Raw genomic sequence first — 27,334 nt, forward strand, 5'->3', positions numbered from 1 at the left:
AGGGACATTTTAGCATCAAAGTGGTCTTCAACCCAAAACAGTAGGTCAGGCCGAGGGGTCGTGGTCTTAAACCCCGTCCTGGGAAACGTGTTCAGGGGTCAGATGTGTTTGTTTAACACAGAGAGAGTTCAATCCTTGGGTTTGTAAGGCTGCCGTCCAAGACATTCCACCTGAGAAATGAAGTACTGGTCTAGAGCTAATTGCTATTTGGATTCATCACATTCTTTGCTGTGCTTTGATTCCATGCAGCTTGCTGAGAGTCTGGCAAGTACCGCTGGGACAGTGGTCTTATAAGCAGACAAGTCTTATAAATATTTGTCTTGACATGAACATTCAGATGTAACTACTATGAAAATGTACAGCTTTTAATAAACTTTATTTCCATTGAAAAATGTAATCTAGTCTCTTGTGACAAGACTGGCAACAGAAATGTCTCTAGTGCACGCAGGATTTTCTACATAGTCCCGCATGAACAATTTCATGGAAGGAAACAGCTGATGCGTCTGTTCGCTACACATCACAACTCCTATATGGCGAAAGATGTCTGCAATTCTTCATGTTCAGCAGCATAACGCCGACCTTAAGAATCGTCTTTCTAAATTGGCTGGCAGAGAACATGTGTTTTCCAGGAGTTTGTTTTGAAGCCCAGACCACAAATTCCCCCTTAAACTGTCTGCTTTGGGATTGCCTAACCACAAACAACTCCTTGGAAACTCTCATTGCCTCCTCAGCTCTAGGCCTATTTTGGAATCACATTACCTTTTCCCATAGATTGAAAACTCTACGTTTTATCTGGCAAATGAAAATACCACTTTTGGGAGCAGCCAACAGTGCCTCATGTGGATGTGAGTAATTACTCTGGCTTCATGTTGGACTAAAGAGGCCTAAACAGGTGAAAAACTTTACCTACCTTGGTTTGAGGTTTAGCCAATGGTCCCCCTTGATTCCCTGGTGAGCCATTCTGCGCCAATGTCACACTTTTAGGCTTCTGCCCCAAAGGCTCCGGGCTCTGAGAGACAACAGCATTAGTTGGGAGAGATGCAGGAAGCACTATACACAATCGAAAGCCCAATTACAGTAATCGTTTCATTTGGGAGGACATATTGACACTGCAAAAAAAGTGTTGCTTTTGTCAAAATAGACCATAGCACTTTTAATACTTTTCAGTTTGAACAGCATTTATCTCACTGTCCGTCTGTCTGTACACTACTTTAGTCAGATCAGTAAAGGAGGTCGTTGGGGAGTAAAGGAGGGCAATTAGTATGCTCTCTGTCCTCTGTGTTTCAACCCAGGAAGCATATTAATATCCATGCTGCCACTTCTCATCACTATAATACAGTATGAGCATGACAAAGAGACAGAGAGCAAAGAAAAGAAGAGGAAGTAGAAGAAAAGACAAATAAATATTTAATGAAGGCGAGGAGCTGTGTGTGTAGCAGAATAAATCAACAGGTGACCGAAATGCTCAGCTGTCGTCTGGCTCTGGGGCTAGAATCAGTGCTCATGTCGCAGGTATGTGCATCTGCCCCGCTTTGATCTCTCGCGGTCTGGCACAGTTAAGACTTGGACGCTGCCTTTCAAATCACAAACAGACACACGCACACAATGATATACACACACACACACACACACAGGCACATGCGAACATGCACACTGTTCAAAGACAAAGGCCAGGTGCAATGACGGACTGTTGAACAAGAGAAGGGGGTATCAGACAGAAAGAGTGGATAAACAGAGCAACGAAAGAGAAATGTGGGAGGACTGAGGGACAGGACATGTAGACCTAGGTGCCTTATCGAGGAGACGGGGTGGGGGGGTGGAGGAAATAGGAATTCCCAATGCCTAGACTTGTAGGCTGTGTTTGTCGAGTTGTCTTTACTGCGATAGTACGTCTCGCTCTGCACAGTGCTGGTGAAACACAGAGTGCTCAGGTAGATTACAGAGGAGAAATCCCATCATTATACCCGGCAGACCCTGTGCTTTAGTCTCGAAAAAACAGATGGGTGCAAGAGGGAACAAGGTGAAAAAGTTTCCTCCACTCCGTCTCGAGCAAAATGGCCGCAGGTCAACGGGTGCAGAAATGAAAGAGCTAAAAACATGTCTAATTTACAGAACATGCAATAACAATGAAACATTTACAAAATTGTCTTTGACACTGATATGCACTACACAAATAAGACCTGATGTTAGACAAAAATATATATATATATAATATATATAATATGCCTACAATATGTCACAATCCTAACTTTCTAAGAAGGTCCCGTGTGGCTCAGTTGGTAGAGCATAGCGCTTACAACACCAGGGTTGTGGGTTCGATTCCCATGGGGCAAAATATCAATATAATAGTACTTCTTGGATCTAAGGCTGCGTTTAGACAGAATTCAAATGTTTCCCCCCCCCCACTAATTTGTCTTTTGACCAGATCAGATCAGATTGATCAGATCAGCCCTGAAAAAGATCTGATATGAAAATACCTGATGTGATTGGTTTAAGACCAATACGTGGGAAAAATATCAGAAATGGGCTGCCTATGTGAACGTGGTCTATTGGCATGCTCTGCTACATGGACAAGTCCTTGTCTAGCATGACACCTAGTGGACATACAAGATACATCATCTATGCCCAGTGTCATGTTTTTAGTTGAACAGAGAATACTTACTTTCTTTATGGTTGGTTTGACTGGGACCTTCTGTACTTTCACATCACTCTCATCTTCATCACTATCGTCATCATCATCACTACAAAAGAATAGAACACGAAAATGTACGTCACGTTATCTAATGGTAGTCCGACAGACACATGACGCAAGAAACCTAAAATACAACAAACCTAAAATACAAAAAAGAAGATTCATACTCATCATCGTCGTCGTCGTCATCTCCATCGCTATCATCATCATCATTTAACTCCATTTTCATTTTCTTCTGCAAAGGGATACAATATTTTCTAACTATTGGTAATAAATAAGGCCTGCTGAGGAATATGGTATGTACAGTCAGGATAAAAATTATTGGCACCCTTGATAAAGATTAGCAAAAAAAGACTACAAAATAAAGAATACAAATACTGAGCTATTATTGTATGCTCCAAAAAAAATGGGAAATTATATTTTTTTATACAATTGCTCAGAGAAAGAGATTAAAGTAATATTCTTTCTCTCAAAAAGATAGTGTTCAAAATTATCGGCACCTCTGTTTTCTATACCTTTCAATACCTCACCTTGAGAGGATAACGGCACTGAGCCTTTTTCTAACATGTTTTTTGAGATTGGAGAACATATTGGATCACTAGCCAGCCTCCACCCAGTACCCTGCCCTGAACTTAGTCACTGTCACTAGCCGGCTACCACCCGGTTACTCATCCCTGCCCATTAGAGGCTGCTGCCCAACGTACATAGTCATGGAACACTGGTCACTTTAATAATGTTTACATACTGTTTTACCCATTTCATATGTATATACTGTATTCTAGTCAAGTCCATCCTATTCAACTATTGCTGTATACTATTATATCCACGTATTCTACAGATATACTATATATCCTATCCACACTGTCCATAATGTCTATACATCCCATCGCATATATACTGTATATATTTATACTCCGGACTCAGACATTGCTCGTCCTAATATTTTTAAATGTCTCAATTCCATTGTTTTACTTTTAGATTTGTGAGTATTGTTGTGTATTGTTAGATATTACTGCACTGTTGGAGCTAGGAACACAAGCATTACGCTACACCCACAATAACATCTGCTAAACATGTGTATGCGAAAAAGTTTATTGATTTGATGTAAATGTATGGAGTTTGCTAAATGGCATTGACACTTGGATTGGAACCGGTGCTATGGTCAGATAACATGAAAATAGTGCTCTTTGGCCACGCACATCATTGGTGGATTTGACATTGAAAAAAACGATGCATATGCAGAAAAGCACCCCATACTTACTGTAAAATATGGTGGTGGATCTTTGATGTTATGGGGCTATTTTTCTTCCACTGGTCCTGGGGCCCTTGTTAAGGTTAACGGCATCATGAACTTGATCAAGGATCTGGAAAGATTCTGTGTGGAGGAATGCTCTACAATTGTTCCCAATATGTTCTCCAATCTCATAAAACATTTTACAAAAAGGCTCAGTGATATTATCCTCGCAATGTGAAGTATTGAAAGGTATTGAAAATAAAGGTGCAAATCATTTTGACCCCTATAATATTTTTTATTTATTATTATTTGTTGTCTTTCTCAGAGAATTAGAATAAAATAACATAATTTCCAATCGTTTTTTTTTAAGAATACAGTATTTGTATAGCTCAGTATTTGTATTCTTTATTTTTGAGTCTATTTTCGCTCATCTTTATCAAGGGTGCCAATCATTTTGGACCTAAATGTATGCAGTTGAATCCAATCCAATAATGAGCTAAGTAAACAGCAGGAGGAACATACCGGAGCTGGACGCTTCCCTGAGGTCAAGCTTGACGGCCTCGTCACAGGTGACGAGCTGTTTTCCTCTTCTTCGTCATCAGAGTCCTTCACATCTACAAATTGAGATTAGGTTACACCTAATCTCAATGCTGCTGCTGCTGTCTTGTACTGTCAAAATGTCACCTTATATCTAACCCAAAGAGAGTATACAAACAACTAAATCAGCAGACTGCAAATGAAGTCACTCACTGATAAAATGCTGTCCACTGATGTACACTGGTCCACAGCCAGACTGGAGGCGGAAGGTTACTGGAGGGGTGATCCCAAACCCTCCTAAACTCATCTGCCAAAATTAGGAATAAAATAAGCAAGTCGATTCAACAAAAAACCCATAGATGTTCAACGTCACAAATTACATTTATTACAGAATGTACATTCAACCTGAGGAAGGGAGGGAGGATCCCACACACCTGCAAGAAAAGGTGTCTTATCAAATGATCTATTACTACATTATCTTATCAAAATCAAAACATCTATTCAGATGTATCTGCTTGCTAAACATTAAAGAAGTGGGTGCTGCCAGACAGTTGTGAATGTGAATTCCAAACTGCCAGGCCATTGTTCTGGTTGCGATAGCAACCAAACAAAACACAGATGTATGTGTTAAAATAACTACTGTAAAAGTGTGCAGGTAGTGATAACTTCCATAAATAACATAATTATCCACTCACAGCTAGTGTTTTCAAGCCCTGAACCAGAACCAAAATACACACTAGCTTGTAACATTGGCCCGAGCTATGCAGAAGGCGACAAGCCAAGCATGTTTAAACAATGGAGGTCATAAACAGAGACAATCAATCACATGTATTTTATAAAGCCCTTTATACATCAGCAGTTGTCACAAAATTGCTTATACTGATACCCAGCCTAAATCCCCAAAGATCAAGCAATGGTGACAGTGTTCTCTGGATCTCTGGATCAGGGAGGCAGTCATATTTTCCATTTAATAGGTGGAAACTGGATTACTTTAGGAGCAACAAGCCTGACATCATGGAGACATAGCCGCTCATGGTCTGCTTCAGAGTCATTAACGAGCGTAAGTAGCTGTCTCTAGAGCCACCAATATAGCGTGTGCAAAACCATGTGCAATACACTGGAAATGGGTTGTGTGGCTCAGTGTTGTGGCTTGGATCATGGCCAAACATACCTGTAGCATCTGTGTAGACCTATGTCGTAGTAACACTGTACTTACTACAGTAACAACACATTATTTTAGTAATTGCATGGTAATGGAGTTGAGTGTTTTTCACTATTATAAAAGTGGAATAACGGACAGGGTTAAAAGGAGCTTCAGGTAAGTAACAGAGCAGAACTACGGTGATTCATCATTCTAAAACACTCACAGAGGGCAGAACAGACGGCTTCAGCACAGCCAGTGGAATTTTGGTGGTCTTTCCGTCGTATGCGACGCCCTCGATCTCCACCGTGTGAAACTTATCCTCTGCCTCAGCACCCAGGCACACCTGCAACACCAACACACACACACAGCTGTTTCACAGATATGATACTGTATGTTTCGACCACGTTGGAACACATTACATTACATTTACATTTTAGTCATTTAGCAGACGCTCTTATCCAGAGCGACTTACAAATTGGTGCATTCACCTATAATATCCAGTGGAACAACCACTTTACATTTGAAACACGCCAACAACCTACAGTCTCCCACATTTCTCTGTCAACCATCATCTCTTGCTTGGTTGCAAAAAGGGAGAGTGACTGAAAGAACATTACGATGATGATATCCATTTAGAGGATAGGGACTGAGTCATTTGCAATGGGTGGAAAATGTACGCTAAGTATAAGAAAACACATTTTTGATTAAAATGTTATTCCTTTAAATACACATCAAAGAACTATGACTAGATATTGTATTCAGTGTATTATTATTCACGTTTTCTGACATTTCTAATATTGACAAAGGTGAACTTGGTGTTGTGGCGTGGCGGTACACAAAACAGGAAACAGGTGAAATATTGACTGGATATGCAATGACATAAAATAAAAGTTGTCATTGTATATCTTACATTTTTCTATAACAGGTGCAAAGATAAATATACTGCAGAAAGTGTACAAATAAAAGGAATTGATGAAGAATATATAAAAACATTCCAATTACAGAAAATCTCTCAGTGTAGTACAATTGAAATGTGTCAGTTCTCAAGACCTAATTCCGATGGACCTTTTTAATGCATGCATCGTTTGTCAGGACATTTTTTTATTGTTTTAAAACGAAATAATTCACCTTTGGCCAAGTACAATGTTATGATATTCTCTAGTCCAGGGTTTCTCAAACTCGGTCTTCGGGACCCCACGGGGTGCACGTTTAGTTTGTTTTTTTGCCCTAGCACTACACAGCTGATTCAAATAATCAACTAAGCATTAAGCTTTGATCATTTGAATCAGCTGTGTAGTGTTAGGGCAAAAAACGTGCACCGAGTTTGGAAAATGCTGCTCTCGTCTAACACAAGCTCAGAATTGGCATAGTGATGATCTTACTGCTTTGAGTGACAGCTGATGATCCGCATCATCGTCCTCCTCAACTTTGAACTCCTTTTTGTCCGATTTGAGTGTACAACCTTAAGTTGACAACACATAGGTTAGCAAACTCGAAACAAATAGCTGTTGGCGTACTACAATTGAAAACGGAAATGTAACATTATCATTGATAACAAATTCATCTAGTTAGCCTGTTAGCTTGCTAAAACGCAAACAAAGAGCGGTTTGTTGAATTAGCGCGAGAAGCGCATTACCTAGCTTAATAACGTTAACTAGCTAGATACATTTGGTGTGTTTGGGACAGCTATAGCTAGCTAGCTATATAACAAAAGACACATGTCTGTTATTACTAGAAGTTCACTAAAATTCAACTTGGCAGTGCAGACGTGCTCACCAAATAAATACATTTGAAATCTGGTTATATCTGGAACGCTATCATCAGCCATTTCCCCCTGAATGTTATTGTTCTGTTCCGTAAAAGCAAGTGACATTCAGTAAGCCAATGGGATAGCTGAAAAGGAAGTTGTGGAAATCATACGTCCAATCGAATCAAAGGCTGGGGTGGGATAAAAGGGAGAAACCTACACTTTGGTTTACGTCCGCTAGATGGAGTCATTGCCAATAACCTAGAAATAAGTCTGCGTGTGACACTTGCAGAGACTGGAACATCTACTGTATGTATGATACTGCTGTTTTGTAATGGTATGTAACACTTTACATGACATACAATTGCGTTTATACTTGTGTTGTAACACTATCTACTACAATAGCATTACTACTTTTGTTATTGCACAGTAATGAAGTAGTGTTTGCAATAAGGATCTGTGCATATTTCTCTAATTACAGAAATCACTCAACGCCATTGCTATGCAAAACAAAAATACTATCTACAACATGTTAATTCAGTGTTGTTGTGTAAAAATAACAATGTCACTACTAGGTACAAGACCAAGTTAATGTAAAGTGTTGCCGTGGGTCAAAAGAACAGGACCACTTTTAAGGGTTCACATTAATGTATTCTTCATTCCTATTAAGGATTTGACATTTTTGTTTCTTCTACATCAATTACATGTTATTGTTGGTTTGTCAGCTGTCCTTCTCTTTTAAAAGTGACGGTGATGGTGATAATTGGCGTTGCAACCTTATGCTGGTTCAAGTATTTTGCTAAGACTCCATACGAACAGAGCAGTCATTAAGGTGACTGACCCGTATCAAGGAATGGCGGCTTTTCATGCATGTGGTTTGAAGTCTTGTTTGTGCAGCAAAGTCTGCTCTGGCTTGTCTCAAAAGCCCTTTATACAGGCGATACATGGCCGCTGCACTCAATCAACACTTTTTCTTCCAGGTGCCCTCTGAATCATAAGAGTACTTGTGTCAGCACGATCAGGTAACTCTGGACTGATGCCACAAAAAACTACTGTCCCTACCACAAGGTGGCTCCTCCATTCCACATGTCAGATTCTATTTTACGTAAAATATCATATGATGCAGTAGGCTAGCTTGTCTTTGTGTGTTAAAAAAAACACTGAAAACTAATGCTACTTATTTCTCTGGGTTGGTGACAACATGCTCACTGTACATATTCCCTTGGTAAATAGCTACATAAACCTTCAGGAGAGCCCAAACTTGTAATACTACAATAAATCCATTTTGTTTGATAAACATAAATACATTTGGATTTAGTATTATTGTGATCCTATTCTTAATCATTTAGATCAGGACAAGATAAAAGCCTAAAACATTTTTTCACAGATTATATCTGTTGAAAAGAAAACAATAAAGATCCCAATCTCCTGTGAGACCTATGGATTGGTTTGTCGTTGATGTGTGTTGACTTCTTCCCACCGAAGCAAATCTTCAGTGCAAAACATTTGTGAGTCATTCATAAGTATTTTGAATTCATACATGCTACTAAAGACGCCGGATCCCGTTGAGGGTTGAGGCAGAGGACAAAGGAACTCAACCGTAACATAAGGTTTTGGGTTTCCTCACACGCTCAACAGATTGAGTGTTGGAACAAATTCGACAATTAAACGAGGTCTTCGATACTTCTCTCAGTGTGAACCACTTGTTTATGTGTTTATCTATTAACAGGTTTCATTTACACAAAGGCAGCTAAAGAGGTTGGGTGAATGCTGGTATAGTATCCAAAACGTGTATTTTATATAGGCCTTTTATTCTGTAAATGGATCCAAAATCACAACTGACCATGTTGTTTTTTGCTTTCAATACACTTTACGAAACTGGAAAATGAATGAATAGAAAATGGTAGAGTGAAACTTATAACATGTGACATATTGCAGAGTAATATTTTGGTGCCCTGTTCCAAAACTTGTTTTTGTGTGAAGACATTTTATTGGAAATGGATGAGGCTATTTTTGGCGGAGAGGTATAAAAAAAAAACACACTCAGCCTCTTTAAGCACCTGTAGCAAAACACAGTGCATGGTTCTGAAAACAGTAAGGATGAGGAATTTTTGTAAAATGGGCCAAGTCACGTCTTCATGGCATTGGAGACAGCAGGATGAAAGAGGCCCAAGGTCTGGGCAGAGGAAATGGGGGTTGAGTAGGCGTCACCTGGACAACTGCCTGCTGTTGACAGGATCTCAACCAGGTGAGACGCTCTCGAAACTGAAAAAACATGCCATCTCTGCGCAGAAAGGATGGCTGACAGTTGTTTTGAACTAGGAAGGTTCTCCAGATTCTCTTGATATCAATGACTGATGCGTTGTATGGACTTTTTGTAAACAGTACAACATGGGAACACTGAACAGTGGAAAAGTACTACTTCCTGGGTGTGGAAAACCATCTGTGATCTATGTGAAGTAGAGAGAGTGAAGCTCCTTTACATACAAGAGAAATGCAGTTATATATGCCCCACCCAAGAGATCTATCTAGATTAGCAGTGTTTTGTGCCTTCAGATAGGACCTTTTTGTTTTGACTTGACATGGACGTTATTGGATGTTGACGACTGTCCAGTTTATGGGTGGACATGGTTCACAGACATCACCGACACTTCTACCGACAAGGTCTAGCGTTTTAGAACAAACTGTTCAGAAAACCTCCCACCTAGGCCTCGTTTCACAGAAAATGTGTTGAGTTAGGCTAATCATTACATCAATAGCATCCAAGCAGTCTCACAAAAACCATTGTTGCACTAAATTGTATATGCGGTAGTAACTCTCACTTTACTGATAAAAGCAGGCTGTGTAAAACTTTATACAGCCTTTTCTGGTGTTATATGAAACATGCCCTGCTGGTTTGGCTATGGAGAGGAAGTTGTCATAAAGGATGGAATATTGAAATGAAAGAATAACACTGAAAGATGCAAATAAGTGTGTAATAATCAACAACATTAGGTTGTTAGAGTAAAGGACACTTAGTTTGGGAGGTGTGATTTTGTGAAATGATGCAGTTGTCCTCTCTGGTGAAAGAAACCACAAGACACAACAACAAAAGAGGCTTTCAATTTTGATCATCTTTTCAAAAAGTCACAATATCATTTAATATAAAACACCTTTAAATGTAGTAAGTTATGAGGAATCCTCGAAGAGATATTCCACAATACCACTTGCAAACTGCAGTCAGGGAAGGGATCCACCTGGAAAGCTGGTGACTTCAACGGCAATTCCAAGTGCACACAGAAATATCGGAAACATGCATTACTACATTGTACAAAGCCAAACGCAAAGGAATTAGATCCAGTTAGAGGAATCCGATCCAGTTAAAGGAATCAGATCCAGGTTTGTTGCCATATGGCTGAGAGTCAGTGCTTCCCTGTTGGCAACAGGACAGTCTTGATGGTAGGCATCTACTGATGTGTCCGTTAGATTTCTGGTAGGATTTAGCTCCGTCCTCTGTTTAGACCGACAGCTGAAGGGAGAGTGAAAATCTAGTGTAAGGTAGGAAAATTACTTGACAGAATCAGGTCTGAAAAAACTTAGAAGACTCATTGATCATTGTCCATTTCAGTGGAACTAAATGTATGTCTGTCCACGCCAAGAAGTCCACATATGATCTATAAAAGAGAATACGTGGTTTATAAAGAAATACATAGAGAAAACGTCATATACTATAGGTTTCCTCCTTGTCCTTATTGTCGGTTGTTATGCACGTTAAATAACAAAACATATTACTGTACAATTCCACAATGCAACAGTGCATAAAATGCATTTTAATGTGTATCCGTCTACTGTAGATATGTGGTCCCTCCCCAACAAATGGCCCACCCACATTTAGAAAAATCCTCAACATTACTATTATATTCTTATTATGAATTACACAGATGCACACACACCATTCCCCCCGACACACACACATGCACGCACACACACGGTCAGTCAGACCACAGATGCCAGGGAGGTGACGGAGGTCACCTTGTTGTCCTCCGCCCAGGGCTGTAGGTTCTGTAGGGCGTACAAGGAGGAGTTGTGCAGGCACAAGGGGTCCTGCTGCAGGGGCTGGCTCAGGGTCTTCTGAAAGGCCTCCTGTTGGAGCTGCAGCATCAGACGGTTGGCCTGCTGTCTCTCTGCCTCGCGCTCCTCGGCTGTCTGTCTCCTGGTTCCACAGTGGGAAGAAGATATTTTTGTTGTTGTTGTCAAAACAGTGCCTAAATATTCATATTGTAAATTCATTAAAGATGAAATATGAAATGTTTTGAGTCAATAAGTATTCAACCCCTTTGTTATGGCAAGCCTACATAAGTTCAGGTGTAAACATTGGCTTTACAAGTCACATAATGAGTTGCATGGACTACATGATTTTTGAATGACTATCTCATCTCTGTACCCTACTCATACAATTATCTGTAAGGTCCCTCAGTCGAGCAATGAATTTCAAACACAGATTCAACCACAAAGACCAGGGAGGTGTTCCAATGCCACACAAAGAAGGGCACCTCTAGGCCTGGTCTCATAGACTAGACGTAACATAGTAAAAGTAAACCTGGGACACTCAAATTAGTATGATATGTTACGTTTGGTATGGCTACATAATACAGATAACGTGAACGTCTAGCAACCTAAAGGTTGCGAGTTCGCATCTCATCACGGACAACTTTAGCATTTTAATTAATTAGCAACTTTTTAACTACTTTTTAGCTACTTTGCAACTACTTACGTTGTGAGTTTGAATCTCATCACTGACAACTTTAGCATTTTAACTAATTAGCAACTATACAACTACTTACTAATTTTTAACTACTTTGCAACTACTTAACCCTTCCCCTAATCCTAAACCTAACCTTAACCCTTTCAGGTAATCCTTCCCCAAGCCCTAACCTTAATGTGTCTAGCTAACTCTTCCCCTAACCCTAACCTTAACCCTTTAACATAACTCCTAAACTTAACCCTAACCCCTAACACCTAGCCTAGCTAACGTTAGCCACCTAGCTATAATTTGTAACATACATTGCATTCGGAAAGTAATCAGTACTCTTGACTTTTTCCACATTTTGTTACATTACAGCCTTATTCTAAAATGTATTAAATTCAAAAAAAAATCCCCATCAATTTACACACAATACGCTATGATGACAAAAATGAAAACAATTTTGATTTTTGATTTTTGCAAATGTATTTAACATAAAATACATAAATACCTTATTTACATAACTATTCAGACCTTTTGCTATGAGACTCAAAATTGAGCTCATGTGCATCCTCTTTCCATTGATCATCCTTGACATGTTTCTACAACTTGATTGGAGTCCACCTGTGGTAAATTCAATTGATTGGATATGATTTGCAAAGGCACACACCTGTCTATCTAAGGTCCCACAGTTGACAGTACATGTCAGAGCAAAAACCAAGCCATGAGGTTTAAGGAATTGTCCGTAGAGCTCCGAGACAGGAATGTATTGAGGCAACAGATCTGTGGAAGATAGCAAAAATGTCTGCAGCATTGAAGGTCCCCAAAAATACAGTTGTCTCCATTATTGTTAAATTGAAGAAGTTTGGAACAACCAAAATTCTTCCTAGAGCTGGCTGCCCGGCCAAACTGAGCAAAATCGGGGGAGAAGGGCCTTAGTCAGGGAGGTGACCAAGAACCCAATGGTCACTCTGACAGAGTTCCTCTGTGGAGATGGGAGAACCTTCCAGAAAGACAACCATCTCTGCCGCATTCCACCAATCAGGCCTTGATGGTGAAGTGGCCAGATGGAAGCCACTCCTCAGTTAAAGGCACATGACAGCCCACTTGGAGTTGGCCAAAAGGCACCTAAAAACTTTCAGACCATGAGAAACAAGATTCTTGAGTCTGATGAAACCAAGATTGAACTTTTTGGTCTGAATGCCAATCGTCATATCTGGAGGCAACCTGGCACCATCCCTACAGTGAAGGGAGGTGGCAGCATTATGCTGTGGGGATGTTTTTCAGCGGCAGGGACTGGGAGACTAGTTAGAATCGAGGGAAAGATGAACGGAGCAAATTACAGAGAGGTCCTTGATGAAAATCTGCTCCAGAGTGTTCAGGACCTCAGACTGGGGAAAAGGTTCACCTTCCAACAGGACAACAACCCTAAGCACACAACCAAGACACCGCAGGAGTGGCTTCGGGACAAGTCTCTCAATGTCCTGGAGTGGCTTAGCCAGAGCCTGGATTTGAACCCTATTGAACATCTTTGGAGAGACCTGAAAATAGCTGTGCAGCAACGCTCCCCATCCAACCTGAGAGAATTTGAGAGGATGTGCAGAGAAGAATGGAATAAACTCCCCAAATACAGATGTACTCAATTCTGTAATCACTGCTAAATGTGGTTCAACAAGGTACTGAGAAAAGGCTCTGAATACTTATGTAAATGTGATCATTTGAAAAAATCTTTAAAACCTGTTTTTGCTTTGTCATTATGGGGTAAATTAATACATTCCATACGAAACGTTACATATAATACTAAAGGAGTTTCTCGGATTTACATACAGAATAATACGAAATGCACTGAGACCAGGTTGCACCTATTGGTAAAAAAAATAACAGACATTGAATATCCCTTTGAGCATGGTGAAGCTATTAATTACACTTTCGATGGTGTATCAATACACCCAGTCACTACAAAGATACAGGCATCCTTCCTAACTCAGTTGTCGGAGAGGAAGGAAACCGCTCAGGGATTTCACCATGAGGCCAATGGTGACTTTCAAACCGTTACAGATATTAATAGCTGTAATAGGAGAAAACTGAGGATGGATCAACAACATTGTGGTTACCCCACAATACTAACATAATTGATAGAGTGAAAAGAAGGAAGCCTGTACAGAATTTAAAAAAAATCTAAAACATGCATTCTATTTGCAACAAGGCACTAAAATAGTAAATGTGTCAAAGCAGGTTTGTCCTGAATATAAAGTGTTACGTTTGGGGCAAATCCAATACAACACATTACTGAGTACCACTCTCCATATTTTCAAGCATATAGATGGCTGCATCATGTTATGGATATATTTGTAATCGTTAAGGACTGGGAAGTTTTTCAGGATAAAAAATCAATGGAATGGAGCTAAGCAAAGGAAAAATCTTAGAGGAAAACCTTGTTCAGTCTGCTTCCCACCAAACACTGGAAGATTAATTCACCTTTCAGCAGGACAATAACATAAAACACAAGGCCAAATCTGCATTGGAGTTGCCTACCAAGAAGACAGTGAATGTTCCTGAGTAGCTGAGTTACAGTTTTGACTTAAATTTACTTGGAAATCTATGGCAAGACCTGAAAATGGTTGTCTATCAACGATCAACAACCAATTTGACAGAGCTTGAAGAATTTTGAAAATAATAATGGACAAATGTTGGAAACGTACCCAGAAAGACTCACAGCTGTAATTGCTGCCAAAGGTGCTTCTAGTAAATACTTATGTAAATGACATTTCTCAAAACATGTTTTCACTTTGTCATTATGGGGTATTGTGTGTAGATAAGTGGAATTATCTTTTTTTTAATCCATTTTGAATTCAGGCTGTAACAGAACAAAATTTGGAACAAGTCAAGGGGTATGAATACTTTCCGAAGGAATGGCAAAATGTACAGAATTGCAGGAAAATAGCTTTAAAATTGCAACAACAACAAAAATCTGTAAAGCAAACTCATTTGTTTACTTTTTGTTAAGAAAATACTTTTTCTGTTAACAGATCCCTCTGTACATATTAAATTATACTTTTAATCCCGGTGCTGAATTTATGTTAGTTAATATGTAGTGGCTAATTGTATAGCTAATAGGCTATAGCTGTGTTCGAATACCCATACAAACCTACTGTATACTACATACTTAATGAGTATATACTACATACTATATACTATTAGTTAATTCTAGTATACTGTAAATGAACGGTATCCTTTCAATTGTGCATACTAGCGCTACGCCTGGAAGTTGATGCTGTTGCTATGCCCCCTCTTGCTAGCTGGTTACTGACACCGGCCATATTCAACAGGCATTTGTAAATTCATCAGTTATTCTGCACTCTGGGAGAGTGCTCTGAAATCGGAGTAAATAGCCAGAGTGAACTCATGTCCATTGAGAACACACAACGACTCTACCACTTAGCTAAGAATGACGCGAATTATCAAGTCAATAAACTTTGGGTAGTTAGTTAGATAGCATATAGTGAATATATTGGCAAGTTCAATGTATTAGTAGCCAACTAACGTTAGGTAGCTAGCTAACATACCGGTACCTACTGCTGTAATGATATGCCCTGCAGTTCATAAGGACAGCGTAGCCAACAAATTGTCAGCCAACATAACGTGTAGCGTAATTTATTTGAAAAGTCATTACTTTATTACATTGCTCAACATTTTCTTTAGATTTGTCATAATTAGTTAAAGCAATGAATTTGTATCCGCTCTCGTCGGACTTCGGCTGCATATTTTCCGCCATTTTCTTCAAATCTGAAAACAATGTGATGCCAAGCCCATTTTCTGAAAAATTGCATTACGGGCCCTAAAATCACGGAAATAGTGTCCACTGCTTGTGTACTTCGTATTTTGGCGAATGTAGTACGACATCCGGGAACTTATGGCATACTAACTCTATCCATGCTATGACCAATAAGCATACTACATACTCAATTTACATCACAAATAGTATGGTTAGTGTGGTTAGTATGAGTATTCGAACACAGCTTATGTGTTTGTAGATCGACTGAGGTGGATAAAGCTACAGAAACCAATGTGATAATGGATGGGGTACTTTTTGCTTGTTCTCTAAATATAATTTTAGGACCTCACTAAAACTCAGACACTGGTTACGGCCCTGGATGTATGTCAATCTTAAATGGATATTATGCTGTATGTACACTACATGACCAAAAGTATGTGGATGGACACCTGCTCATCGAACATCTCATTCCAAAATCATGGGCATTAATATGGAGTTGGTCTCCCCTTTGCTGCTATAACAGCCTCCACTCTTCTGGGAAGGCTTTCCACTAGATGTTGGAACATTGCTGCGGAGACTTGCTACAAGAGCATTAGTGAGGTCAGGCACTGATGTTGGGCGATTAGGCCTGGCTCGCAGTCGGTGTTCCAATTCATCCCAAAGGTGTTCGATGGGGTTGAGGTCCAGGCTCTGTGCAGGCCAGTCAAGTTCTTCCACACCAATCTCAACAAACCATTTCTGTATGGACCTCGCTTTGAGGGCATTGTCATGCTGAAACAGGAAAGGCCCTTCCCCAAACTGTTGCCACAAAGTTGGAAGCACAGAATCATCTAGAATGTTATTGTATGCTGTAGTGTTAAGATTTCACTTCACTGGAATTAAGGGGCCTAGCCCGAACCATGAAAAACAGCCCCAGACCATTATTCCTCCTCCACCATACTTTACAGTTGCTCCAGAGTCCAATGACGGCAAGCTTTACACCACTCCAGCCAAAGCTTGGCATTGCACATGGTGATCTTAGGCTGCTCGGTCATGGAAACCCATTTAATAAAGCTCCCGACGAACAGTTCTTGTGCTGACATTGCTTCCAGAGGCAGTTTGGAACTCGGTAGTGAGTGTTGCAACCGAGGACAGACGATTTTTATACACCTCGGTCATGTTCTTTGAGCTTGTGTGGCCTACCACTTCGCTGACGTTTCCTCTTCATGATAACAGCACTTACAATTGACCGGGACAGCACTAGCAGAGCAGAAATTTGACGAACTGACTTGTTGGAAAGGTGGAATCCTATGACGGTGCCACATTGAAAGTCATTGAGCTCTTCAGTAAGGCCATTCAACTGCCAATGTTTGTCTATAGAGATTGCATGGCTGTGTGCTAGATTTTATACACCTGTCAGCAACGGGTGTGGCTGAAATATATGATTCCACTCATTTGAAGGAGTGTCCACATACTTTTGTATATATAGTGTATTTCCATGTGATGGTTAGGCCTGCATGTGCAGCACAGTCAGAAAAACACCTCTAAAATATTGTTTTATACACATCATCCTCCTTCCATTAGCCACACATTATTGTTAACTACATTATCGTAATCCGATTTCGCTGCTGTTCATTTGATCATTTGCTTGTTACTAGCGTAGCTGTGACACAAATACATCTTTCATGCACATCCTATCAACACACTATGGGGAAATATAAAAAAATCACACCAAAACTAGCTTGGAAATTAGGAAAGTGAGTTAGCCAATTCCCTGGTTATTCATGATGTGTCATTTAGACATTCTTTTTTTCATGTTTCTGTAGAAAACATGGCCCTGTGTTGACACCTGGCACATGAATACCTATTGAAATAGGATCCCAGGCTTTACTTTTCCACCTGGTATTGAAATGCATAATTTGCCAGCTTTTCAAAGGTGAGTCACATCACGAATCCAATTATTGCTATTGGATTTCGTACGGCATTTAATGACCTACGACCCCATGCGCTGTACACAATATGGACAACAACAAGACATCCTTGTCCACATCAGGTGAAGGTCAGCCAGATCAGTTGGATCTCAGTGAATGACCACTATCTGATCACAGAGTCTATGATTCAAGATGACTCAGATGTACAGGAATGACTACTACAGTACATGCATTCCCTTTAGTTCCTTGTTTACGTCAAAGGTTCAATAAAGGTAAGGCATATAATTTCAATGTCCACTCATTCATTTCAAACGACCATAAACAACCGTTTGAGTGAATTAGGGGGAAGAGTTTCGGCCATGGACAATGCAATCAATTATTCAGACTAGTGTTTCAATATTGCTTTGGACAGCAACTTTCCAGAGAGCCTTTTAAGAACAGGGCTAATTTCGCTTGGTCAAGGGAATTGGCCTCCAAAAACAAGTAGGAGCTCAGCTAAGCAAAAAAGGTGTTTCCCTGTGACAACAAAATGCCTTGGGTGCATAGAATATTCCTTTAAAACATCACAAAAGCTTGCTCACCTCAAGCAAAGCAATTCACATACTATACCATACTCTAATTTAAACAGCTGCCTAGTTGTTACTTTGTGACACTTCCTGCATTAATCTGATGTATCAAAATGCATAAAACATAAGGCAGCACGAACAATGGAAAGCAGATTTGGGGGAAAAAACATCTCCTCCCTTGAAATAAAAAATGTCCAAAAGCGACAATTAAAAAAACGTTAACACTGAGAGTGTTGATACAGACAGTGTTTAAGAATGTCTAGAAGTGTGTTGCTGTAATGCATTGCTGTAATGGGCCCCTACCGCCATTTTGTCCTCCTGTTCTGGAACCAGGTTTTGACCTGTGCGTCCGTCATCTTCAGGGCCTTGGCCAGGGTGGCGCGCTCCGCCGATGCCAGGTACTTCTGTCGGTGAAAGCGTTTCTCAAGTTCGCAGATCTGCACACGGCTGAATGAGGTGCGGGGCTTTTTTCTTTTGGGTGGCGTCCGGTTCTGATAGGGGTGGCCGATGCGCCGGGTCACCGAGAAGGGAGAAAGGGCCGCTGAGAGAGAGCGGAGAGAGAGAGAGAGAGAGAGAGAGAGAGAGAGAGAGAGAGAGAGAGAGAGACTAAGTTTGTTTTTCCAGAGATGAACCTTGGTCAAGTGAGAACCTTCTCTGACATATACCATTCTTTGCCATATATTTAGCTTGCATGATTACTCATCTTATAATTGTGATTATGTTGTCCATCCCTAACTCAATTAAATATTTCATCATCTATGTTTTTATTTATTTTTTACCATGAATTAGCCAACATTTAATGATTCATCACTGGCTATTGACCCTTGTAATATGATTACAAGTTGAAAACAGTCCTTTCTCATAACAAATGCATACAGTTTTTCAGTACATACAGTGTTGTCCTATGGACCTAGCTATGCATTTTGGTATTTTAACACCCCTGATGGAAACCAGGAGAAGACAAACCAGGGCAAGATAAAGGACACATGTAAAAGAAGACCAGAGAAGTGACTCACCTGGACAAGTACCCTTTCGAAATGGATAGTCTGCAAATGGGCCAGTGTCTCGCAGGTGAGCGAGTTCGGGGTAATAGTGTTTGGCTAATGTCTCCATAGAGCTCCAGGTAGGGACCCTGCCGATGTCCCCCTTGGGGAGAGGGCAGAGGCCTGGCAGGGCCGGGGGGGCTCCTGGCCTCCCACTGGGGTCTCCTGCTTGTCTGTCCTCTGCCTGCTCCGCTAAAGAAAGGGAGACACAGTCAGGGACCCACATGGAGCTGTGGGGGTCGGGTGGGGGGACTCTGGAAGTACCTCTCATTGCTATTTTGTCAAGATGGGGATTTGTTACGTTTGTCTTTTTTGTCATTTAGTATTGAACCCACAACGCTGGCATTGCTAATTACATGCTTTACTAACTGAACCATACAGGACCATTGAACTGATTGGTTAGGCCAAAAGTATCACATTTTGTTTGATGCCGAATCATTACAGTTAGCTTTTTAACCTATCCAGCCAAACATAGTAATTTAGGCGATATGTACACGCTACATTTGTTAACTTTTTTACCAATTAAAACATGACACAAAGGAAAAGTACCAATCTCAAGCACTTTGCCAAGGTAAATTATTTGTGCATGTTGTCTATTCGTCAGGCAGCAGCGTAACTTTGGTTTTAGAAGTGGAGTTTTGTATCACATTTCAATGATATAACTGGCATTGGGACAAAAATGCAATTTCAGAATGTGTGTGTGTGTGGGGGGGGGGGGGGGCATGAGTAAACATTCATAAACGCAATATAATATGTTTGGATATAAATCCCTTCTAAAGCCTTATTGTCATACATACATAACCTGTAAAACAGATGTTTCTGTCGAAGGGATCGGAAGCAGGCTTCCCTGTTCCTCACAAGCTGTTGTCTTACAGTATGTTTATGTGTCTAGTTCTGTCAGAGAGCTCACCAGGAGCCAAAATGCATATGAAAACATCTCCATATGTGTCCTGGGGGACCAATGTTACTGTGTTGAGAATTTAGTAACCGGAATTCAGTGTGAGCAATCAAAATGTATTTTCCACAGAGGCACTCTGGAGATGAGATAAAACACAAATGATAATGCACTCAACACATAATGCACTCAACAATAATTTTGAATCACTCCCAACCTCTCTGATTGGTTATAAACCTTAATGGCATAATAAATAAATAAATACACAATATATATATTTTTTTTAAATACTTACAAAATGTAAATTGGGTACATTTGCAATACAATTGCAGTGACTCAAAGTGTTGAGTGTTGAAAAAGTGTTTTAAAAAGTATTTTTAATCTAGAGAGAGTCCAACCCTTTATTGGCTGAGGATAGAAATGAATAGGTCACACATTTGGAGCAAGCATGTCTGCTCCAGGCTCAACATGCAGGTCTGGGTACAGATAATACCACATTAGACTTCTATTTCAGGCCATCTGTGGACCAGCTAATGGACCAGGCACATACAGTACAAGCACGTTCATATGCAACCCAAGAGTAACAAGCTTACAGACTGCCATCCAGTTGAACATGCTAAAGGTTCCCTTCAACCTAACTTTAATTCTGACATAAGGTATTCCAAATAAACAGTTGAAACGTAACAATATTCATATTGATGATGATTGACTAATTCATGTGGAAATAGAACAAAAGACAAAAGGTCTAGACGTTGTGAAATAGGTTTTAATTTGACTTTGTCTGTGATGTTGCTAGTTTTGACCAGCTTCCAAAATAAAGAGCCAAGTGTGTCGTAGTATTCCACTAAATGCAGCAGTGTGCCAAGAGCCCAGAACACACCTGTCTGTCATCAAAACCTGCAGACATTTATGGAACGAGACAGTTAGTTAAATTTAGCCCTCAGCCTCTTTACAGTGACAGGCTTTATAATTTGATGTGATTGCTTTTAATTACAGCCCATATTGCAAGAAGTTGTCAGAGTGTTTACCACAATAATTGTATTCATTGAAGAAAATACTGTTTCCCATAACTAAGAAAGACCAAATATGGCCACAGAGGCTATAGGACATTTCACTTGACTACCACATCACCATTAAATTCCCAAGATCAATGTATTTCATAAAGGAGAGAAAATTGAATGTGGTCAAAAGTGTTAAGTGTTATACATTTGATTTCATTCAATGATCTTATTTAGTTTTTAGTTGAAAGGTGGGTATCTTGTTTTGAAGAAAACATTGCAAGAATTGTTCTGTGAGAACTTATTTTTTTCCAACGGACGACAAAGGAAATGGTGGAGAATACTAAATCTGATGCCTGGGTAATATGATTTAGCATAAGGATATCAAAAAATTAAATGCTACCGTGGAGATATAATAAAGCCAAATATACTTAATAACACCTTTCTGTGACAGCGCCTCTCTTCCCCACTGCGGATATTACATACGTAGCAATCTAATAAATATGTCCGTAAAGGATTCTAACCGGGGTATTGAAATATAACAGGAACATATATTGCTATTTATTTCACTGTGAGGCAAAACAGAGCCACTTGCCCCTGTCACACTAGTCGAGAATAGAAGCAACTTCCAGAAAAAACAGTACGGCTTTCCCCATTAATATCCAATTACTGCAGCCATCATTAAATTGATATATTTGTGAGGAAGGTCGGTCTTTTTTTAACTAAGATAGAACACTACTACAGGAATACAATTGGATTTACTCTATGCATTAACATAAGGCATGCTCTAATTTCACTGGCCATTATGGGACATTGCACAGGTACAACAAGCAGGTGCAATGTAATCGCAGTACACATTACATAGTATTTACAACTGTTATAGCTGTTCGCGGTTTGTGTAACTATATGTCATCAAGTTATTTTAAGGTATTTATAGTTCTCTAAAGAGTGATAACCACTTACCTCTCCTAATGCTGAAATCTCATCAAAAGACATTGATTATAGGGGTATAGATTGGTATTCTTTGTTACCTCACTTCAAGACTATAGTGTATTACAGTATGGATATATATTTTTTTGTGGTAATATATGCAGATATTGTAAAAGTTTAAATGGCTTTGGTGGTAAGCCTGTGTTGCTATGAAACTAACAACAGACCAAGGGCCTACATTTTTATCTGAAGTAGTACATTTCCACAGAACCTATAGAGCCATAAGAACAACTATGTTTGTTGACTTGAGGGGGACACGTCTGTTTATGCACTTCTCTGCTTTTTCAAACTTGCAAACTGCCAAGAAGTCAATTAACATAAAAGCATGTGTTATTCCCTTTCAGCGCCTCCCAATCTGTCCGGTCTGTTGCAAATCTCGCATCTCCAATTCTAGGCCTGTTCGCTGTTTCACTTGCTTTGACGCTTGCGGTGAAATGCAGCGCTGCAATTCAATTTGAAAGGGAATAATTTATTTTTAAAAGGAGAGGTCTATTTCAAGTATCCAGAGAAACGCTTTACGATTTGAGATATTAATTTAAGTTGGGTCAACCAAAAAGACTGGTGCTGAATGCTGAACTAAGTCCATCCAGCAACTAAAACTAATGTCCTATCTTTTGTAGCCTAGTAGGCCTATCAGGGTTCCCGAAAGGAATTTATTTGTGATTATTTTTAAAGGTGGAAATACAATTTGGCCCCTATAATATTAAACTCAAATGAAATCGATGGCAAAAATATTAGCCTACGATGTGTGATTTAAAAAAGAAATGTCTCAAACAATGTTGACAAATGGCTATACCGTAAATACTTCAAGCACATTCAAGATAGGCCTTTTTCTCAAATGTTGATCACAAATATTAACAAAAAGTGCTCACTTAAAATAAAGTTTTGTTGGTGGGTAATAATGAGGCTACATAACCAACACCAAAGATAAACCAAATTAAACGAGAGGCCCTTTGTGACTATGAATCCAATAGGTACGCATATTTACACAATATATTTTATAGTTCACATATCTGTTCTGGTTTAAATAATTAATGAGGAAAGCACTGTGCTATAGCATTGTTAATATTTAATGAGGGCTAATACATGATGATCCTAATTTTCGTCTTCAATGTGGTGACGTCATGCCAGAAAAACTAATATCTCGGCCGAGTGGTAGCTGAGGTTATGGTCATTGTAAAATGTACAGGCCAAAAGCTGGCCATCGAATTATGATTTAATTTACCACGTTCTTCTCTTCCCTTAATCGTTCAAATAAATGTTCCTCGAATTAGAAAATGTTAAACATTAGGCCTATATAGGTCTATCATGGCCCATGCAACCCTTAGTGTTGTGCCTTTTTCTATGCTAATCGAAAACACCAGACACCTAGAGCCTACGTGAAAAATGATTTTGAACCAAATGCCACTTTCCAATTTCCCAAAATGCGAGAAAAACGTTGGTCAAATGATTCAGGACCTGCAGGCATTGATACACAGTACGGCCTAAGTCCTATTCACAATTACAGACACAATACTTTCATTTATTCATTCTTCTTCTACAGATTAAACGCCTGAATTGTACAGGCCTATTATACGCAATAATAGGGTCTTATGATAGCTTAAACTAAAAGCGCGTGAAGATAAGAGAAATCTGAACTTGAGTGAGATAAATGAGGCCATTACATTTGTGCTTAGGCCTACAGCAAAAATAATTTGTTTATGTGAATGATAGTAGATAAATAATGCATTACACCTGCCAATGTCACATATATAGGCCAACACATTTGGCGAAACCTGAAGCGTTCGCAATGTCATCTCATTTACCTTGACACCCCAATGGTGAAGATAAACGTAAATTCAAAGGTTTATGGATGAAATAAACAATTCGGGCCGTACGCTACATGTTTAAATGCCATGCTTCAAAGTTTGTATAGAATTTGTCACAATTATGTTCCCTTTTTATTTTATTTCAATGGTTCAATTAGGCTGGACGTAACTGGATAGTTGTTCAACAGTGTGTTGAAGACGGTTATATTCAAATAAGACAGCATTTATTCAAGACCTACACGAATAGATTATTTGTATTTACTGTCGTGACGTTCAACGTGGAAAGGGAAATGTCAAAAACGCCTAACAAGTGTGTCCTTTGATAGTGACAGTGTTGCTATCTTCTCTCATAGTCGTTTGTATACACAACTATAGGCCTAAATGGGCCAGTAGAGCCCAGACGCAATTATTTACGTACCTGCATCATCAATGCCTACCTTGCCGTAAACTGACTCGCTAGTTTTGGGCCCATTTTGTATTGGAAGGAGCTATAGAAGTAGGCCTAATTGCCACAACTGCAAAGCTTAGCTACTATATGCCTCTAAAAGTAAATGTATCATAGGCCTGATAATGATAATAATAAGCTAGAAAACGGTTGTTTTTTTATTGTTGTTATTATAGCAAATTGTCATATTGTTATTAGGCTGCTACAATAAGCAATACTACTACTACTACTACTAATAATAATAATAGCCTAATAACAGCAATACTCTATTCTATTATTATTATGATATTATTATTATGATTGTTAGAATTATTGGCGTCAACCTATTAATTGTATTATAGGTATATTGATATTGATGTTGTTATTATTAAAATTCTTCGGACGGTGTTGGACGGTGTTATTTTATGTTCAGAAATATATCTGTTCTATTGCATTTTGAAAGGGAGAAATCTCTTCAAATCATGTCGTACATTTTGTAGGCTATGGAGAGCTATCATTTTGTAGGCTATGGAGAGCTATCATTTTGTAGGCTATGGAGAGCTATCATTTTGATTAGGGTGCCAGTGATTTATCACATGTATTCCCTCCTATTAAACGGAAAGCCAATCTTAACGGTTGACATTATACCATATAATTATACAAATGTACACAACATCTATTCTTAACAATACCTGCAAGTATTTATTTGCCTTTTAAATGAACTAATATGATACATATAGTAGACAGGCCTTGATGTAAAATCGAATTCCTCATGCCATATGCCCAGTCGCACATCATGCCATATGCCCAGTCGCCCATATGATTTGATAAATGAGTCTGTCACAGAATTGCCTACCCTGCCTTCTTAATTGACAGCGTCAAGATGCTAAAATGTTTTGCTTAGGCATACGCCCTCCTTGCAAGGATGTGGCTTAAACTGAAAAACAACAAATGAATGTGAACTTTTAAACGAATTATATTGAAGTTTGAACCTCTTTTCAACTGGAAATGATATATCAGATATGATAGGCCTATGGGGAAATCCACGAAGCAATGTTCCCATTTTGTGCCATGTTTTTTGTTGTTGTCTACAGAAACATACATTTTCAGAAGTTTAGATGAATCTTACCAGTGAGTCTGTCCTTTGCGAACCTTCGACTGCTCTCCATCCACGGGAAGGTAAAGTTTGCCGCATTTCCCATACTTGGCATTGAAGTCACTGAGGTGATGCCGCCCGCGAGGCCAGGTGGATGGGTAGGCGGGGGCTGATGTGGATTCGGTGGCATGGGTCTGTGAGCTGGCACCCTGATAACACCACCGGCGTTCCCACCGTTAACGTTAACGTTCATGTTCATGCTGACATTCATGTTCATATTCACGTTATAGGAACCTGCGAGTCCAGCCGCCATAGAGCAGGCCGGGTTATAGACGCTGTTATAGCCATTGGTGTAAACGTTTGGGGCAAGCGTGTAATCCGTGTCGCTGGTTCGGTTGGGCAGCATACAGCTGCTAGACTGGTCCGTGCTGTTCAGAATCTGGTCTATTCCAAAGCTGATGGGCTCGTGCTGCTGGTGCGTCTGGTTTACCTCTTCAATTCCAGTGTGCTCCATTGTTGTATTCATATTAGCGTCTCAAAACGTCTCATGTGTTGATGAAAAGTATGCTATTTGTTTTCCTTATCGTCGCAGTATCGGATGCAGAAATGATGCCCCCGTCTGTGTTCAGATTTTTTAGCTTAAATATACTTCCTTGAGCAGTGCGCGAGCAACACCGTCCGAAGCGTTTCCATTATCTGTCCAGAAGATATAGAACTGGAGTAGTCTAAAATGCACTGTTAATAATCCATCGGGATAGATTCTGGGGGAGTCTTAAAATGCATATCCATCACCTTGTAGCATGATCTTTAACATATTTACTTGCACATTAATCGATAGAGATGAGTAGGCTATTGGTCATGTAAAAAATAGTTAGCCAGACTACTTACAGCCAAGTCTTCAATTTGAGGAGTTCCCAAGTTCCCGTGAAGCGGATACCGGCTCTCTTCTCTGGCATTGTTATTGCAACATCTACAAAGGCAGAGGCCATTGCCGACTCAACATCATCGTATCAAAATATGTAACAAAATGAAGTGTTGACTGTGCTAAACATGAATATTAATTGGGAAAGATAGCTCCGTTGCAGTGAGTCTGGAGTGATTTTAGCAGCTGTCGAGACACCCCTTCTGCCTAACTCTTGCCATTCGGTCATCCATTGGCCCACGCATTTCAATCTATCGCAGCCTGCTCCCTTCTCTTAAAGAACCCGCAGCCCCAGTTTTATTGTGCTGTATAATATGACATGCGGTGTATATCAGAATAGAACTGAGTTTAAGCACATAGGCTATCACCAACCTTAAACCCACTATAAAACGATATGACATGAACAACTAGCTAATAGATATGGACTATCATGCCTGAAACTATGTTTAATTGCTATGTAACTATGGGTTTTATTTGATATTATTCATCCCTTTTTATTGCCCTTTCATTGTAAGGCCTGGTAGCAGCCAACTAGTCTAACTAGACAATCGAGCCACGAGAATTTAAACTAATTTACAATTAAGCCTATGTGGTCCTTTTTACGCACCATTAACATTATACATGCAAGAAGACAACCGTTAGCGAGGAGTAGGCATATAGGGCAGGCTATATAGCCTAATCATGATTATGACAAGATGGTCTTCAATTAGTAACATCGCGGAAGAAGACAACAACTATGTTGCAAAGCAAACTGTGAATGTTGCACTTGTCCAACAACACTTGTGCATTAACAACTCAGAAAGACATCAACACACTCTCCGATAGGCCTA

The 27,334-nt window shown here is 39.6% G+C and overlaps 2 protein-coding genes across 3 annotated transcripts in view; both read right to left on the reverse strand.

The window, feature by feature from the left end:
* Positions 1–7,500, reverse strand: part of LOC106611620 (nucleophosmin) — a 30,037-nt gene extending 22,537 nt beyond the window's left edge. The window contains exons 1-8 of the mRNA XM_014212017.2: positions 7,384–7,500; positions 6,990–7,069; positions 5,831–5,950; positions 4,677–4,770; positions 4,449–4,540; positions 2,860–2,927; positions 2,663–2,741; positions 911–1,009 (exon numbers count right to left, since the gene is read on the reverse strand). Coding sequence (XP_014067492.1) covers positions 911–1,009; positions 2,663–2,741; positions 2,860–2,927; positions 4,449–4,540; positions 4,677–4,770; positions 5,831–5,950; positions 6,990–7,069; positions 7,384–7,480 — 729 coding nt within the window. The 5' untranslated portion in view covers positions 7,481–7,500. The remainder of the gene's footprint in view (positions 1–910; positions 1,010–2,662; positions 2,742–2,859; positions 2,928–4,448; positions 4,541–4,676; positions 4,771–5,830; positions 5,951–6,989; positions 7,070–7,383) is intronic.
* Positions 7,501–10,447: 2,947 nt separating this feature from the next.
* LOC106611621 (T-cell leukemia homeobox protein 3) lies at positions 10,448–26,743 on the reverse strand. Of its 2 annotated transcripts, none has more exons than XM_014212018.3 (5): positions 25,616–26,743; positions 19,345–19,563; positions 18,632–18,869; positions 11,366–11,546; positions 10,448–11,007 (listed from the first exon to the last, which is right to left on the reverse strand). In XM_014212018.3, the coding sequence occupies exons 1-5, from the start codon at positions 26,106–26,108 to the stop codon at positions 10,939–10,941; spliced, it is 1,200 nt and encodes a 399-aa protein (XP_014067493.1). In that variant the 5' UTR covers positions 26,109–26,743; the 3' UTR covers positions 10,448–10,938. The 2 variants fall into 2 exon arrangements, with proteins under 2 accessions (XP_014067493.1, XP_014067494.1); XM_014212019.3 differs by having other exon boundaries at positions 10,448–10,862; positions 25,616–26,741.
* Positions 26,744–27,334: the final 591 nt, after the last annotated feature.

Source organism: Salmo salar, chromosome 09, assembly GCF_965601325.2.
Source record: "Salmo salar chromosome 09, fSalSal1, whole genome shotgun sequence".
Lineage (NCBI taxonomy): Eukaryota > Metazoa > Chordata > Actinopteri > Salmoniformes > Salmonidae > Salmo > Salmo salar.